Raw genomic sequence first — 20,023 nt, forward strand, 5'->3', positions numbered from 1 at the left:
TTGAAAATTATATTACAACTTTTTAATTAACTTTTTATTATTATAAATTTATGACAATTCTTTAATAATATTTCCTTATAAGTTCATCATTGATTAGAAATTGTACAGCCTGTTATATACACAGAAGTTTTTTTTCATGTTTCTTTTTTAAAAATACCCTCATAAAAAACAAACCTCGTTATTGTCTTTGATGATAATGAAATCTTACAAGTAAATTCTGGCGTAATGGTAAAATAGGATGGCAACTTCGGCTTGCTGTTGAAGAACTCTCTTTATCTCTTTATTTCTTTCTTTCTCACCCACCCTTCTTTATTTCTTTCTTTCTCACCCACCTTTCTTTCTTTGGAACAAAAGAGCGATTGTTAATTTTATAGTGCAATTTATTCATTTGTAAGACAATAGTTTATAACTGTATGATATTCTTTACAAAATGTTACCAATTTGCAAGTAAGTTGTACGTGCAATACATACTTACAATGCAATTTCTCACGCTTTAATACGGATAAAGTTACTATACATATTTATGTATGGTCTGTTTGTATAAGTTTATGTGTGTTTGTATGTGTAAATATATGTATCTATGTGTATTTGAATGTATATATGCGTACATGAACACGTTTTGTGTGTGTGTGCGAGTTGTATAAACGTATGTTTGTATGTATGTTTGTGTGAGTGTGTGCACATGTAAGAAGATAGGTGTGTGTGTATGTGGGTGTGTTTGTGTGTGTATGTGCCAGGGCAAATATAACACAGGCAAATAAACTAACAGGCTTGTTTGTGTGCTGAACGATTTCTAATAGAAATATCAATTGGTGACAGTTGTCGTTACTGTGATGACGCTCATCCCGATGATGAAGATGATGACGAAGATGATGATGAAGAAGATGGATGATGTTCATCACGATGATGAAGATGAAGAAGATGATGAAGAAGATGGTGGCTACGCCGATGATGACGATTGTGGTGATAGTGATGATGATTATGATGAGGAGGCTGTTGATGATGATGTTGCTAGAGATATGTGTCAACAAATATCATAGTGATGAACCGTGAACACGTCTAAATACTCACACATACACGCGCACGCACACACACACACACACACACATATAACATACACATATACATACATACAAATACAATATATAAATTTATTTCAACAGAGAATCGCAAGTATAAATACATTAAAACGTCAAGCAACAACATTAAAACGTTTATACACACATACATCCATACATATGCATACATACATACATACATACACACATACAAACATACTAAGTTCTTATCACGTGATGTGCACAAGGGCGTAGACTCCGCCAGGTTAAAGGTCAAATGGAATCAAGCGCCATTGTGTAAGCTTAAGTGAGTTTGTTGGTATTTCTTTGTATGTATGCATGTCTGTATGTATGTATGTGTGTGTGTGTGTATTTTTTGAAGTAGGAAAATACTTTATGTATTTCAGGGTATTATTTCTGGATAGGTCGGACTCAATACCGATCCAATATAGATCCAATACCGACCAAAAACCTCCTCGACATCTGACCTCTGTTCCTCCCAACTGACCCGTCATTGGTTAGATCTCACAACATGGAGTAGAGGATCAGGGCTGTTTGTTATTCCTTCAGTTTTTTGGACAGCACAACATTTCAATATCTACCTTCTATTTTTGATTATTATTTGATCTTTGCTTTTAAATTATTCGCAAATTATGGAGAAGGTCAGACGAAAATGCAGCAGCCGCACCCCAGGCATGCATGCATGCATGCATGCATGCATGCAATGAAAGCAAGCATGGCCCTCACTATGTCCTCTGGCTTGAATTTCTGTTAGTGGACAGATTCCAAAGGTGCTCTAAAAATGTTGAAACGGGGACAATCAAATAATACGCGCTTTGCATGCATCTTCATTGACTCTTAGACAGGATTGGCATACCCGAAAACATAGCACGTATGTATGTATGTATGTATGTGTGTGTGTGTGTATGTGTGTATGCATGTGTGTGTATGCATGTATGTATTGTCATCACCATGACACCATCATTATTTGACCTATCTGAATATGTTAAACTCAACAAAAGGAGCATAAATTGATGGTGATGATGACGATGATATTGATGATTGAGATGATGATGATGATGACGGCATAAAATAAATAGCAACAATAGACCGAAGCTTATTCATCGTAACGATGAATTTATTTTATAACCATAATTCCATAAAAAACCGGCCGGCCAATCAGCTGCAAGCAGATGGTCATAATCAATTTGCATTCAAGCTTTTCATTAGACGGACAAAACGCACTTTTTGATTCAATAATAATAATAATAAGAACAATAATAACACGAAAATAATAATAATAATATTTATTATTATTATTAATGAACGAACGAACGAACGAAATAAATAACGAAAAAGTGAAAGAATGAGCTCATGAACGTATGAATGAACGAATGAAGGAATGAAGGAATGAATGAACGAATGAATAATAATGTTTATAATAGTTTTTATTGTTATTATTATTATTACTATTATTATTATTATTATTTGTAACTCGTCCGTTGAGCAATACGCCTTCACGTTCGATCGTGATAAGATTCATTCATTACTTCGGCGCTACAGAAATCAATGAAGTTGTTGGATTGTTGATAATGGCAACCAATGAGAGCGGTGAACGTGCCGGAAGTAATATGGCGTCTGCATCGATTTCAGGATATTGTGCTAGTGGTTTTAACATGGAAGATTAAGGGGATGGATAAATGAATGGATGAATGAATGAATGAATGAATGAATTAATTAATTAATTAATTAATGAAAGAAAGAATGAATGAAGGAAGGAAGGAAGGAATGAATGAGTGCGCAGCCGATGAATGAATGAATGCAATAAAGTGAGAACGCAAATAAATGAACGAACGAATGAATGAAAAAAATCAATGAATAAATGAAAGATGATCTAATAAAAGAATGAAAGCAATAATTGAATGACTGAACAAGCGAAGAAACCTATTGGACGAAGGAAAGTCAATTTAATACCTATTGAAAAATTATATATGTGTACACAATTATTAAAGGATTAGCTCACTCTCTCTTCTTTCTCTCTTTCTTTCTTTCTCTCTTTCTCTCTCTCTATCTATCCATCTATATCTATATATATATATATATATATATAAATAAATGGTCTACTCTTATATATAGGGTAGCAAGCGAATTAACATTGTCATCGTCTGTGATTGGCTGACAGTCACCCGTCACGTGACCTCTGACGTCACACACACACACACACACACACACGTGATTGATCGTTATCATGACCGAGGCCATCTTAATCATTATTGTTACAGAATCCTCATCATCAAAACCGTCATAATCATTTTTTTTATCATTGTCAGTATGTCTGTCATATTTTGAGTTAAAGTACTTAATGTCAATATCGTAATTATTATTATCGCCATAAATATGTGATTATCACCATCATCATCGTTGTCCTCATCATCATCGTCATCATCATCATCATTTTCATTATCATCAAGTCTCTGTTGATAAAGCCTGGCGCTATGACGGGCAGGAATAGTGGAAATTGAATTTTCAAATGTGAGCCTGCGTGTCTGTCTGTGTGTGTGTTTGTCTGTGTGTGTGTTTGTCTGTGTGTGTGCGTGTTTGTGCAAGTTTTTCTGTGTGTGTGTATGTTTGTATGTCTGTGTGTGTGTATGCTTGTCTGTGTGTGCGTCCATCAACAACAACAACAACATCATCATCATATTTATCATCAACAACAACAACAACAACAATAACAACAACAACATCATCATCATATTTACCATCAACAACAACAACAGCAACATCATCCCATTCAACAACAAAACAATAACAACAACAACATCATCATTATGACCACCATCGTTAGTCCAGTCAGGCGCAAACAGGTAGGAGAGGTAATTAATTAATTAATCCACAGGTAACGAGAACATCACGTGATGCTCGTCTCCATGATGTAGTTGCTGATGACGTAAATATATGTATGTTGCTGTTGTTGATGGTGCTGTTGATGTTGTTGATGAATTTGTTGTTGTTACGTACTTTGTTGTTGTTGATGATGTTTTTGTTGTTGATGGTATTGTTGTTGTTGATGATGTTGTTGTTGTTGATGATGTTTTTGTTGATGTTGTTGTTGTTTTTTGACAACAATTGCAGTGACGTCATTCTTTACGCTATTCCATTTATATATACATCTGTTGCATTATTACTATTATTACCATTACAGGCATCATTACCATCATCACCAAAGACGTCATCATCATCAACATCAACATTGTCATCATCATCATCACCACTTCCTTTTCCGGTCACGTGTTATTGATGATGAGTTGCCATTTTTGATTCGATGCTTTGATCTGGCGCGCTCCGCAGATACGCACGTGACTGGTCAGTTTGTCGGGATCGTTATCATTACTTCTGCCACTATCATCATCATCATCACCATTGTAAATGTCGTCATCGTAATGATCCTCACAATGATCGTCAGCACCCGCATCATAAAATAAATTTTTTATAAATTTTTTTTATTAAATTCACTCTGTTATGTTATTCTATTTGTTCATTCATTCAATCATTCAACCATTCATTCATTCATTCATTCATTTATTCATTCATTCATCCTTCCGTCTCGTCCGTCTATTCAATTCAATTCCTTTAAAGGCTTTCCCGCTGATTACGTCACAAGAACGTCACCATGGAAACATTTTATAGCGCTTTCTTTTTCATTGGCCAAACGATCATATTCGTATATTAATTAATTAATTTGTTTACTTTAATATTTTTTTCTGCGACTTTAAATAGATTGACTTTCAAACGAATATAATTTATAAACTTCTGTGAAATGAACTCTGTAGATTATTGTCGTCATCATCATCGTCATCATCATCACCCTCAACATCATTATCATCACCGTCATCATCATCACCACCGTCATCATCATCACCATCACCATCATTATCAAGAGCAATATACAATATGGCGTCTGAAAAATCATTTGATGAGAATGTGATCACCAGGAGATAGATAGGACGATTATGAATCCACTCACTTCATTATCTCATCGTAAAGTGACGTCACTACTGTCGTCATCTTCGTCGTCGTCATCATCATCATCGTCGTCGTCATCAACTTTTACAACAGTAGTATATGAAGAGAACACATGCAGATTAGAAAATTTGAAAAATTCAAAATGTATTATCATCGTCATCATCATTATTAACAAGAGGGCAATTCAATATGACGTCATCAACATCATCATCATCATCGACCGACCTCAACATCATCGTCATCATCTTCAACAACAGTATCATTATCATCAACCTCCACATCATCATCATCTCAACCATCACCTCCAGAGCACGTGATCAGTGATTCGAAACATACAGAACATCGATCTATGTATGTATGTATGTATGTATGTATGTATGTATGTATGTATGTATGTATGTATGTATGTATGCATGCATGTATGTTTGTATGCATGTATGTAGGCACTGGAGCGTGTCTGGAAACATAGAACTGCGTGTTGTGTAGTGGCAGCTGGAGGTTGTACGCTGGCTACAACAGGTCTCTGTGGCCTGATGGATGGATGAGTGAGTGAATGAATGAATGAATGAATGATGAATGAATGAATGAATGAATGAATGATCGATGGATGGATGAACAGATGGATCACTCAGGCATAACTGAAAACATAACGTGGTACTGCTAGATAGAAAGTAACATAAACGAACGAAGGATTGAACTAACGAACGAACGAACGAACGAACGAATAAATTAATAAATGATGAATGAATTAATTAGTGAGTGAATGACGAATTGTATTTTTGTTAAAAAAATCTGTTGAAAAAAAAAATCTAAACAAAAAATGGGAAACTTACAAAAATTTGTAAATTGCAAACATACAAACACACATACACACACATACATACATATATACATACAAACAAACAAGCAAACAAACAAACATACATACATACGCACAAACAAACAAGCAGACGGACAGACAAACAAACTGTTCGCATAATTAGTTCTACTGTGCCTAGTCTACTTGACAGCGCTACAATTTATTTACTCGATGAGAGAAAGAAAGAAAAAGAAAGAAAGTGAGAGAGAGAGAGAGAGAGAAAAAGAGAGAGAAAGAGAAAAAGAGAGATAAGAAAAAAATATGTAGAAAAATTTGTCAAAGTCTTGGTGAAAAAAAACTAACTAAAAAAAAGTTAACTATGGAACAGGAATAAAAGTGGAAGATAGAGATATATATAGTATATAGAGAGACAAAGAGAGAGAGAGAGAGAGAAAGAGAGAGAAAGAGAGAGAAAGAGAGAGAAAGGAAGAAATTGAAAAAGAATAAAAGGAAGAAAAACGAGAGAGGTAGAACAATCTAGAATAATGTGTTTGTTGGATTGATTAGATTTGATCTATTTCTTGAGCAGAGCTAACTAGTTGTTCTCAAGTTATACGGCAATTTTTTTCTTCTTGTTGTTGCTGTTGTTTTTGTCGCTTTAGTAGTAGTAGTAGTAGCAGCAGCAGCATCAGTAGTAGCAGTAGCAGTAGTAGTAGTAGTAGTAGTAGTAGTAGTAGTAGTAGTAGTAGTAGTAGTAGTAGTAGTAGTAGCAGTAGTACAGAAATTATATTATAATTAATAATTATAATGATTATTGTTATAATTTTTTTTCTTATTATAGTTACGCCCGGACTGATCGGCTGATCTCGTAAAAGACGGCAACGACTCATCAATCAAGTGACGTCATAATGTTCAGTGGCTCGCTGCAACAAATACAAACAAGTGAATGAGTGAGTGAGAAGTGAATGAGTGAGTGAGAAGTGAATGAGTGAGTGAGAAGTGAGTGAGTGAGTGAGTGAGTGAGTGGGTGAGTGAGTGAGTGAGTGAGTGAGTGAGTGAGTGAGTGAGTGAGTGAGTGAGTGAGTGAGTGAGTGAGTGAGTGAGTGAGTGATTGAGTGAGTGAATAATGAACGAAGTAAATGTTCTATGAATTGCTGCAACAAATACATACCAGTTTACCAAAGCGAGTAAAAAATGAACGAGTGAATGAACGAACAAACGAATGAGCGTTTGAATAAAGAGGAATGATTAATGATTATTTTAATGTAATTTTTCTTGACCACCATGAACAGACAATTCAAAGTTTTGCCTCCATGCCTTCAATTTCATCATTATCCTCACCAACCGTCTTTAAATCGCCGACACTGTTAAAATAAAAATTAAGTTATCGCTTGTTCAAATGATTTCATCCTCATCGTCGTAAACATTCTCATCATCATCAGCCTATCATCATCATAGCAGCCGATCACCATCATCAGCCTATCACCATCAGCCTATCACCATCAGCCTATCACCATCAGCCTATCACCATTAGCAGCCGATCACCATCGTCATCGTCGTCGTCGTCATACTCATCAAATGAAATTAACAACACCAGCGCCGTAACTATCTCGCCCGTAATCACTCAGATGAATATAAATGGACACAACCGTGAATAAATTAACTACGGACAAAACGTAAACAATAGACCACGGAATGATCTTGTTTGCATAGACAAATAATAAATTTGTTTACATAGACACATAATAAATTTGTTTACATAGACACTTAATAAATTTGTTTACATAGACACTTAATAAATTTGTTACATAGACGAGTGATGAATTTGTCTACGTGGACACTTTAAAAAATTTGCTTACTCCGACAACTACTTAGGTTGTTTAGAAATGTAGGTCGATTTCATTCAATACTCGCATCATTTTTTTTAGTATGGTAGTCAGCAGCATTTAGCATTCAACAAAACAAGGTAAAAATGATGAAAATGAAAAAAAAAACAAACAAAAGATTCTAGATAGAAGAAGGTAATTTTGCAGATGGAATCTTTATTGGATTTTTCGTAGTAAGCTAAGTGTTGACATTGCCAACCCTCGTCTCATTCAGTCGTTCATTCATTCGTTTATTTATTCATTCTCTTGTTCATTCATTCGTTCAAATATCCACTCATTTGTTCATTCATTCTTTTATTCTTTCATTAATTCCGATCAGTCAGTCGCTCATTTCATCGTTTATTAATTTATCGGTTGTTCGTTCATTCATTCATTCATTCGTTCGTTCGTTCGTTCGTTCCTTCCTTCGTTCCTTCCTTCATTCATTCATTTATTCATTCATTCATTCATTCGTTCGTTCGTTCGTTCGTTCGTTCATTCGTTTGTTCGTTCATTCATTCATTCATTCATTCATTCATTCATTCATTCATCCAGCAATCCAATCCATTATAAGCACGTAACGAATGTAAAATAATTCAGTTAATCAAGGCAAGTGTCTTGGTGAGGAGGAGGAATAAAAAGATGGCGAGGATGATGATGATGATGATTGCTGCGGTGGCAGTGGCGAGAATGATGATGATGATTGTGATGATGATGATTGTGATGATGATTGTGATTATGATTGTGATGACGATTGTGATTATGGAGGTGACTTGCACGCACGCAAACACATTTGCTTACACACACACACACACATACACACACTCACACACACACACACACTATGGAAACACATTCATACGCAACATACACATAGACATGCAAACAAATATACACAAACACACATAAACAAACATACATACACATACACGTCACACACACATCTATACATACTTAAAAATACTTGCAAAGAATGCCATTGAAAACCGTTTTATTCCGCGAAAGGTATGAAATATAAAAAAAATGACCAAAGAAAATAAAATAAATAATGGAGGTGAGCGATAAACGGTTAGATGACCTCGGCTTCATTTTTCCTATCTATGGGCCTTAGAATAAAAAGTGACCAAAAAGAAAACAAAACATCGTAAACGAACCGGAAATGATAGACCACGTGATATTGTTTTGATCACGTGACCTCGTTATTTTTCTGAACTTTGATCCTGACGTTTTTCACGACAGAAATAAATATGGACGCAGCAGTCGTTGATGCCGCGATTGTTGTTGCTGCTGCTGTTGTTGATGTTGTTGTTGTTGTTGTTATGCTGTTGTTGCTATGTTGATGTTGTTGCTGTCGTTGTTGATGTTGTTGTTTCTATGTTGTTGTTGTTGTTGTGTTGATGTTGTTGCCGATGTTTTTGTTGCTGTTGTTATGTTGTGTTGATGTTTTTGTTGTTAGTGGTGTTGCTGTCTTTGTTGTTGGTTTGTTTTTGTTGATGTTGTTGTTGGTCTTTTCATTGATATTTGTTGTTTTTTATGGTAAAAATAATAATAATATTTTGTTGTTGCAGCTGTTAGTATAATGTTGTTGCGTTGATGTTGATGACGTCGTTGTAGATGTCTTGATGTCACACAATTATTACAACAACAACATCAACAACAGCAACAACAAAAATGGCAGCTACAGCAGCAACAGCAGAAGCAGCAACAACTACAACAGCCACAACCACAACTACAACAGCCACAACGGCAGCTACAACAGCCACAACGGCAGCTACAACAGCCACAACAACAACAGCACTAATAAAAATATATTGTTGATTTCAATATTTTGACCGTTCGAGCGTGAAGCATAATCCTAGAACATCAACAGAGCAATAAAAACAAACATACAAATAATAATAATAATAATAAGTATATTATTAATATTAATAATAGTAATATTAACAGTACTAATAAATAAAAAATAAACAATAATAATTCGGGGATTAGCCATGTGATGCGTAGGCTCTGCACGGTTTTACGTTGACACAAACACAAACATACATTGTGTGTGTGTGTGTGTTTATTTGTTTGTGTTTGTTTGTTTGTGTGTGTGTTTATTTGTATGTGTTTGTTTGTTTGCGTTTATGTATATGTTTATGTATGTGTGTATGTACGTATGTTTTAGCTGCATGAGCTTTTAATTACGCCAAATTTCATTTAAAAATTTCAATTTTGTGTTTGTATTAATGCTTGTATGTATGTGTATATGTATGGTTATATACATATTTATGCTTGTTTGTTTGTATATAAGTTTGTATGTTTAAGAGCGACTTTTAAACATATTTACATACATATTTGTATATATGTTTTTATCTCTGTGTATATAATATAATTTGCTTGTTGTATAAGTTGTATGTATGTTTGTATATTTGTTGGTTTGTTTGTATGTTTGTTGGCATAGAAGCACTTATGTACTGTTCTGTGGCGTTGTTTGAAAGTGCCAAATTTGGTGTTGAGCGTTTTAATCTGTTGTTAATACTTGTCTGGTGGACATTATGTATAAGTTGACACAGATGATGTTGCTGCTTGTAAACCACAATTGTTTAGTTTATAAAATTTATGTTTATTTGTTTTTTTATGTATATTTGTTGTTGAGTTGTTGTTGTTGTTTTAACGTTTTTGTTGATTATGTGGTTGTTTATATTTTGTCGTTGTTAATGTTCGTATTTGTGTGTGGTTAATGTTTGTATTGTTGTTGTTGTTGTTTGTAATGTTGTTGTTGCTGCTGCTGATGTTTACGTTCATGAGTTGTTTATGTTGTTGTTGTTGTGGATGTTGTTGATATTGTTGATGATGTTGTTGTTGTTGTTGTTGTTATTGTGGATGTTGTTGCTGTGGATGTTTTTGTTGTTGTTGTTGTGGATGTTGTTTTTGTTGGAGATGTTGTTGTTGTTGTTGTGGATGTTGTTGTTGTTGTTTATATTGTTGTTGAAAGACCAACGTGTCAAGGAAGAGACAGGACATTAAGTCTCACAGACTTGGATTTATAATCTTTCATTCGGATCTCCTGGCCAACAACAACAACAACAACTGGCTACTGTGTATGCGTTTGTTTGTAGGTGCGTGTGTGTGTTTGTATCTGCGTGTATGTGTGTGGGTCTGTGTGTGTGTGTTTTTTAATGTGTGTGCGCGCGCGCATGTGTGTGTGTGTGGAGTTTTCATTCACCTTAAAGAGTTTGTCAATTTGTTTTTTGTACCTCTTTGCTTTCTAAATGAAAGATTTGTTTGCTTGTTTGTGTGTGCGTTTGCATGTGTCTCTGTGTGGTTGTAGTAGTAGCAGCTACAGCTGTAGTAGTAGTGGTAATAGTAGCAGCAACAGTAGTAGTAGTAGTAGTAGTAGTAGTAGTAGCAGCAGCAGCAGTAGCAGGCAAGCGGCCAGCGAAGCGTGAAATGATGCAAGTACTGCATAATAAGAGGATTTATACTGGGACTATTTGGTCATGTCATATTTCATAGCATCTCCACTCTTTATATTTTTCACTATCTCTCTCTCTCTCACTACTCTCTCTCTCTTTCTCTCTTTCTTTTTTTCCTTCTCGCTTTGTTCTCTCCCTTTCTACTTAATTCTTTGTTTGTCAGTCTATCATTTAACAATCTTATCTTTTTTAATTATATTTTTTGCGTTAATGTCATTAAAGTTTTTTCTGCTTATACTCATTTTTTCAATTTCTCTCTTTCTCTCTCTTCACTTATTTTTTACTCTCTTAATTTTTCTAAGTCTTCTTCTTTTCTTTTATTTCCTATCATTCTCTCTCTTTTTCATTTTTTATTCATTTCTTTCTTCTCTAGCTTTTTCATAAGTTTCTTTTTCTCTATCAGACTATTTTTTCTTCTTTTCTCCCTCTTTCTCTCTCCCTCCCTCTCTCTCTTTTTTTTATCTTTCTCTCTCTTTTTTTCTCTCTCATTTTTATTCTATCTTTCCGTCATTTTGTAAGTCTCAGGAGTGTGTTTTCGCATAAGAAGTCATTCCTGATGGTTAGAATGATGATGACTCTGGTTGGTGGCGGTGGTGATGATGATGTTGCCGCTACTTCTGCTTCTGCTGCAGCTGCTAATGATGATGATGATGACAGTAACGATGATGTTGATGTCGGTGATGATGATGCATGTTTATTTAGGAAGACGATAACGAACGTAATATTAACTTTTTAAGCAACTAACAATAAACAAACAACAACAACAACAACAACATCAACAGAGATTTGCAATATCATCAACAACAACAACATCAACAACAGCAACAACAGCAACAATATCAACAACATCAACAACAGCAACAACAACATTAACAACAACAACATCAACAATATCAACAACAACAACATCAACAACAACAACAATAACATTGACGACGAAAACAGATAACTAACAATAAACAAACAACAACAGCAACAACATCAACAGAAATTTGCAATATCATCAACAACAACAACATCAACAACAGCAACAATATCAACAACATCAACAACAGCAACAACAACATTAACAACAACAACATCAACAATATCAACAACAACAACATCAACAACAACAATAACATTGACGACGAAAACAGATAAGATAGGTGGTATAGAGCGGAATAACGTGAAAATAAATGGTCTACAGGCTTGCTCATGAATACAGCATTAGACTTAACATGTATGTACGTGTGTGTGTTTGTGTGAATGTATGTATGGGTGTTTTTATGTATAAGGAAGATGATTTTATTCACTTGTTATGTTCTTCAGAGCATTTTAATTTATGAAAGTAAAACCTAACTTATACAACCTATACACACACATACACACTCAAACACATACACACTAAAACACACACCTACACAAACCTACGTACACACACACCTACACACAAACCTACACACACACACATCTGCAAACGTACACACAGACGTTTTACGGGTGAACAAATGTCAAAAAAGATGATGACCTCACGACTCACTGTATTATCGCCTCGCCCTCTCTCTCTCTCTCTCTTTCTTCCTCTTTCTTTCTTTCTCTCTTTCTTTCTTCCTCTTTCTCTCTCTCTCTCTCTCTCTTGCTTATCACTCCCACTTCTCTCTGTATCTTCTTCATTCTCTTTTCTGATTTTAAAAAATTGATTGATGGATGTTATTACAGCTACCGCTAGTGAGATAGTGTGGGGTTTTGAATACATACAAGCACAAACAGACAAACACACAGACAGACATACAGACAAACACAAATACACACATATATACACACAGATACTCAGACACACACACACACAGACAAACACAAACACACACATACATACACATGCATACAAAATTGCAAGATTTATACACTTAAACAGATTCTTAATCTACCTTTTTTTTCTTCTTCAATTTTTTTTACTTCTACATTCAAACACGCGATCCCACTTGAAAAAAATTTACGATACGGAATAAATAAATAAAAAAAAAATAATAATGAAATAATAAAAATAATAAATAATAATATATAAGAATAATAATATATAAAAATAATATAATAATTATTTTTTGAAAAATCCTAACACAATAAAGCCGAGTCTATAATGCTCTTACTGATCTTGCAACACGAAATTCGATAAATAAAAAAATCGCCCGTCCTAACACCGCGTAACCTTTCGCTACTACTACTACTACTGCTGCTACTACTACTACTACTAATGTTGCTACTATTACTTCTACTGTTGCTACTACTACTTCTACCACTATTACTACTACTGCTACTACTACTGCTGCTACTACTACTATTACTTTTTTACTACTACTAAGTACTACTACTAAAATTACTTTACTACTAATACACAAGGTTGTTAATAATACCCAAAAATTGTATGCCTAATTTCAATATCAATACCAGCTGATGCTCATTATTGAAAGTATCGCCAGTAGGACCACTACCAGAACTTTGTATATTTCAACAGGCATCACGTGAAGTAGAACAATTATTTCATTCATAACAATGCATTCGGTAGTTAATTACCTACCATGAAGGTGATTTCGTTTGGATAAATTGTTGGAATCATCAAATTTGAAGCAGGATGAAATGAGTATTCGTGTGCAGATTCGTGTCGGATTTGAAGGTCTGGCTGCTGCCCGACAACAGAGAAGCAAGGGCTCCTACTTTTTTCAAACTGAAAAGTACTGTTTACCGTCATGTCTTTCATAAATTCATTGCCTACAAATGAAATTACACCAGCAAAAATTACAGCGCAAATAGTTTAATTTTATAAATCAATTGACTTTTAAAAAAATGAAAACATTCCTTAATAATAAGATAAGAAATTTGTTTTGAGTTTTCTTAAGCCACAAAACCTGTGACGACAAAACGTGTTCTTCAAAGCACACAAGCAAGACAGCAGCACCAAATTTACCATTTAATAAACACGCTATACTTTGAAAATTGAAATGATCTTTAGAAGAAATACTCGATAGTCATAAGTATTGGCATAGAGTACTGATACTTTTTTCCATCTGAAAACTATCTGTGGTATCAAGTTCGATACTCCTCATCAAAAGTATCCTGGATACTACAGCCAGTTCCGAAGTACACATACAGAACAAACACGCACACATACACACACAGATATGAACACACATACAAAAAAAAGAGTTTCTAAATAGAGATTTTCCACTTATAACGGAATACACGATGGCACATTCATACACACACATATTGCCTCTCAGGACCATTTGCATTGCTTCTTATAAATTCATTTATGCTGCTTTGTGTTGAATGTGTGCGCTTGTGTTCGTGTCTGTTTGCTTGTTTTTGTGTGTGTGAGTGTGTGTGTGTGTGAGTGTGTGTATACGTATGCATGCATCACAGGTTTTTGAACGCGTTTAATATTTTTGAAGTGAAACAACAACAGAACCAGCTTGCAATGGAGATTTATTCTCATGAATCTTCTAGTAAATAATAGTAATAATAATAACAACAAAATAATAAAAATATAATTCGGCTGTATTATTTTTTTATTATTAATTCAACTGTCAGATATACAAGGTACGGGAAGTGAAAGTCATACAACTTCAAAAGGATAAACAATAAAACCAAAAACATCAGCAATAATAATAACTAAAAATAATAATATGTATAATATGTGTGCGTGCATGTTTGTGTGCGTGCGTGTGTGTGCACATATATATGCACACATTCGTAAAATATAAAAATAGCATGACCCAATTATAATACAGCATTGCTTGCATTCTATTACTTCTAAATCAAGTTCAAGCCTGTCTGTCATTATTTATTTATTTTTTTTTTTTTAATTCAGCATCTTCACATCTCCATTTGCCATTCCCCGTGCTCTGTTTGAAGTCGCCAACAGGTGTGTATGAAATAGAAACAGGCAGGCGAACTAATTAAATAAAATTTAAATTAAGAGCAAATATAACCGCTGAAACATAAAAAACATTCGGAAATTCTGAAATTTCTCCTCCTTTATGCTTTCACACACATACACATGTACACACACATACATGACTCACATAGCTACATATATACATACATATACACGCACAAGATGTTATCCATCACACTCTCTCTCTCTCGCACTCTCCCTCTGTTTTATTGAGTAAATTTTTAAACCAAAAAACATAAAAACACTTATAATTATTATTTTTTGTGATCAGAAAATCAACAACAACATCATTATTATAGTTATATCACAAACGAACAAAAAACCAGATTAATTAATATAATATAATAGCCATTTAATTCTTATCTGTCATCTGTTTTGAAAATGTTTGATTGGAAAAATACTACCACTACTATCACTACCAACACAGCTACTACTACTACTATTATTACTAATACTACTATTACTACTACTGCTGTTGTTGTTGTTGGTGCTGATTTGTATGGTGTCAATGGTCTTAATCTTGGTAAGGTTGTTGAAGTTTCTAGTCGAAGATGTTGGTGATTTGATGTTGTTGTTGATGTTGTCGTTGAAGTGATGCTGTTGCATTGGTATTGATGTTGTCGTCAGAGACTGAGATTGCGTTAGTCTATCCAAAAGCGGATGTTGTTGTTGCTGTTGCGTCTGCTGTGGTTGTAGTAATGTTGTCGTCGAGGCAATTTGTTGAGGTTGTTGCTGTTGTTGCTGCGGTTGTTGCTGCAACGGAAGTAAAAATTGCAACAACTGTTGCGGAATCAATGGAGTGAGTTGTTGTGGTTGTTGCTGTGGATGTTGTGGTGGTGGTGGTTGCAAGATGTTAACATTTTGTTGTTGCTGATTGATAGGCAACAAGGACAACAAGCGTTGAAAGTTGGCATCAACATTGTTGTTTGTTGTGGTGCCAATTGTTGTTCGAGAAGCAGCAGCAGCAGCAAATGGATGACCGGGTGGTGGGGTTTGGACAAAATTTTGTGCCAGAGGTGGCGGTTGTGAAAGAAGTTGTTGGTTGAATGTTGTGCTGCCTAGAACTCTAAGCTGTTGCTGTGCATTGTTCTGTTGAAACAACTGCTGCAAAGAAGAGGTTGGTGGCAGTATCTGTGAGGTCTTTGAGAACTGACTACCGGTATAATAATTTAGGCTGATGGATGTTGAAGATTTCGTCGGACTAATTTCATCGAGGCTTTTCTCATCGAGGACAGGGGTGCTCGACCCATTATCCCCCATGAGGCCCTCATCATAGACAGGGGTGCCCCCAATTTCGTAGTTGCTTGTCTCGTAAGGGTAGTCGTCTAGACGGAAGTTGTTGTTTGTTTGTAAAGTTGTAGGAAGAAGGTTATTGTTGCTGCTAGCAAAGGTTTTGTTGATTAGCTTAGTTGTTGAAGTATTAGTTGTTGCTGCTGCAGTTGTTGCTGCAACATCATATTCACTTGATATGGAACTGCTTTTGATACGACACTGCCTTAGCATGTTCAGCGTGCTTGTGGTCTGGTTGAAATCCTCATTGAAAATTGTAGACTCTAGTTGCATATTATGTTGTTGTTGTTGCAGCGTTGGTTGTTGCCGCTGAATTATCAAATGTTGTTGCTGCTGAGGAAGTAGCAGAAGTGGCTGTTGTAGCTGCAGAGGCTGCTGGATGATTGGTGTCGTAGTTGTTGCGGTAACTACTGTCAATACTGATGGATTTGTTGGAATTAGAGTCGGCTGCAAGTGCAACACTCGTTGTTGTTGTCGCTGCTGCTGATGTTGTTGTTGTTGCAATTGTTGCAACTCGTGTAAATTAAGCTGTTGTTGTTGTTGTGGCTGCAAAAATTGCTGCTGTTGTGGCTGCACAAGTTGCTGCTGTTGTGGCTGCAAAAGTTGAATTGCAGGCATTGGAGGTGGAAGCAAAGGTGGCAAATCAGAAAATGCTGCCGACATGACAGGGGGTGGTTGGGGTGGAGGGGCATCAGGGGGCAAAGGAGGAGGTGTCGGTGGTGGCAGTGGGGGAGGAGAGGGCTCAAATTTACCTTCAAAATCATCATCACTGATAGATTTGTTACTGTTGATAGTATAACTTCTATTTTTTCTGTCGAAAGGATGTCTGCTTCTAGTGCCGCCTCTAATGGAACTGTTGCCGTTAGCATGATCACCATCCTCATCATCGTCCTTCAGAGTGAGGATGATCTTTTTCTTCTTCCTAGCTGCAGTTGCTGCTGTCTTAGTCGCCATCCCTGACGCGTCCTGATTTTGTTGATTAGGCACAAGGACGTCTAGAATTTTCTTTCGAGTTTGATTCAAGTTGTTGTGAAGTTTCTTATATGCCTGTGTGTGTGTGTGAATGTATGTGTGTGTGTGAACGTATGTGCGTGTGTGTGAATGTATGTATGTGTGTGTGTGTGTGTGTGTGTGTGTGTGTGTGTGTAAGTATTCATTCATTCATATTGATGATTGATTGAATATGTATTTCAGACAAAAAAATGACCGTGGTGACGATGTTGCACTCTCCCAGCTGTGCATCATAGAAGAGTTCGCTCTGTTCCAGCATCAGCAGAAGAGATGACCTCTGTGACATTTCACTCTCAATCAAGGTCACTAACGTCTTGTATTTTTCCTGAAGGTCACAGACCTCATTGACGTACCTCTCGCCCTGCTGACGGTCTGAAATTGCGACGATGTGATGAAAATGATGGAGGTTACACACACAACACAGCAGATGATAGTCAATCATAGATTGCATTTTAATTCAAAATAATCTTCAAGAGTCTGTTTAAAACTATCAACAAGATGATCCAACTTCAAAAAAAAACAAGACAACTAACTATATAACCAGGCATAAAAATACAAGTTTATAAGGTATCAGATACATACCTTTTAGAGTTTGTTTAACTTTATCGATACTATCCTCATGCCAGGTATCATGTTCAAGTTGTATCATCGTATCAATGACAGCTGACTCTTGATCACTCATCAGCAATAATGATTTCATGAGGTTTTTAGGCCTAAAGTCAGCCAGTAGTTTTGAGCTGAGACTTGATTTGACTTTAGTGTTATCTGTGTGTGTTTGTATGCGTTTGTATGCACGAGTGTACATATTCATAAATATCTTGTATTTAAAAGGTTTTGTATCATAATTTTGTATGTGTATATGATTATTGTTTGTACATATATTCTATATATGGATGTGTGCTTGTTGAAATCCTTACTTAATGTAGCAATCAGTTCCTCAACAAACGGCTCATCATACACATTCCTCTCCATCCAGATTTTAAATATCCTTTCAACACTCTGCCGAACAGATGGGTCTCTATTTATTGTAGTGATAATGAAAAAAAAAATTAATTTATTTAAACTGGAATGATCATAGCATGTAAAAATAAACTCAAATTGAATAAATAGATATGAATCACGTACTTAGAGATATCACAAAAAACATGTTTTATATATATTATTTATAAATTATATATTATCATCATATTATAAAAATGTTAGCTAAAGATGTATTAGTAATAGTAACATAACAAAAAGTAACAAAGAAACATATAAAGATAACTACATCCCAATAACATTGGCATAAGTGATATAGAGTAACATAGTGCCATAGTAACACAGTAACATAGTATCATAGTAACATAACAAAGCACTAAACAACCAGCTAGCTAACCTGACAAGCAAAGCAGAATCTTTGAGTACATTCTTAAATTCATCCTTGAATATGACAGCATGCTTTCTCCTACATGTCTGTACAATCTCATTACACAAGTAGAACAATGATAGCCTCAGTTCTAGTTTTGCTATTTTGTCAGAAGTATTAATTTTCTATTTATTGATAATTAATTTTAGAATAGATAAATTATTTTATTTTATACACAAGAAATTTTGAAATTAAATTATACACTGAGATATGTAATTACCCATTATTTATTTACCTTATTTTAGGGTTGGAATTAATTAATCTAGTAGTAATTAGTTAGATTTAGGTTACATATTTAATGAAAATAAACTTTAAAACTTTATTTCATATAGATATGCTATAATAAAATATACATACACAGATGCACATATGACATATATGATATATCATGTATTGAATTGAATATATCATTATTCTTCATATATAATAAATAGAGTATTATATTATATGATGATGTGGGAAATGGAATAATTACCAAAACAGAACTACTGTTTTGATGGTTGTTTTAAAAAAATTTAATATCAATTCAATCAAATAAAAATTATTAATTAAAACATTAAGCTGATTTAAAGTGTTTAAAATGAAATGTTAAATATACTTATATTATACATACATAACTAAAAAAAATGCACTAAGATTGCATGTAGAGAAGAACAGAATAGAATACCATGTTGTACATGTAGAATAGCTTGCAGTTTGTCAGACAACAAAACGATTTTACCACTTAACTATTATTTAATTATTCAAATTCATACTTAATTAATATTTATTTATACTCATTCATATTCATATTGACACCAACCTGTCTTAAGGACTTGAAACCAAACTGCCACTATCAATTCATGTTGAGTTTTGTGATTCAGTGCCCATAGCGACAGTGTTTGAATGCTTTCAAGAGAATTACTGACACTCTGCAGCTTTTTAGAAATGTACGAGGGGTCCAACTGACCACTAATTGTGGACATAATTATTTGAAATAGCGTACCGGTATACCAATTACGAACTTTAATTAAAAATTAAACACAAGACATTCGCCATGTTGAAAGATGTGTGAAAAAAGATGAACTTTATATTTTTATAAAATTGTTTAAATGTTTAAAATAAAACTTTTGAAATAATGTTTAATTTAAATTAAAAATTTTAAGATCAAAAAATGAAATTTTGAAATTTAATGCTAATT

The 20,023-nt window shown here is 34.6% G+C and overlaps 1 protein-coding gene across 1 annotated transcript; it reads right to left on the reverse strand.

Annotated features, from left to right (window-relative positions):
* Positions 1-15,400: 15,400 nt before the first annotated feature.
* On the reverse strand, positions 15,401-19,808 carry HELRODRAFT_194467 (hypothetical protein; the record flags this gene model as incomplete). Its single annotated transcript, XM_009031687.1, has 6 exons — positions 15,401-17,474; positions 17,635-17,810; positions 18,021-18,203; positions 18,356-18,456; positions 18,814-18,943; positions 19,646-19,808. 6 exons carry the CDS (start codon positions 19,806-19,808, stop codon positions 15,504-15,506), a joined length of 2,724 nt encoding a protein of 907 aa, XP_009029935.1. The 3' UTR covers positions 15,401-15,503.
* Positions 19,809-20,023: the final 215 nt, after the last annotated feature.

This window comes from Helobdella robusta (assembly GCF_000326865.2).
Source record: "Helobdella robusta unplaced genomic scaffold HELROscaffold_77, whole genome shotgun sequence".
Lineage (NCBI taxonomy): Eukaryota > Metazoa > Annelida > Clitellata > Rhynchobdellida > Glossiphoniidae > Helobdella > Helobdella robusta.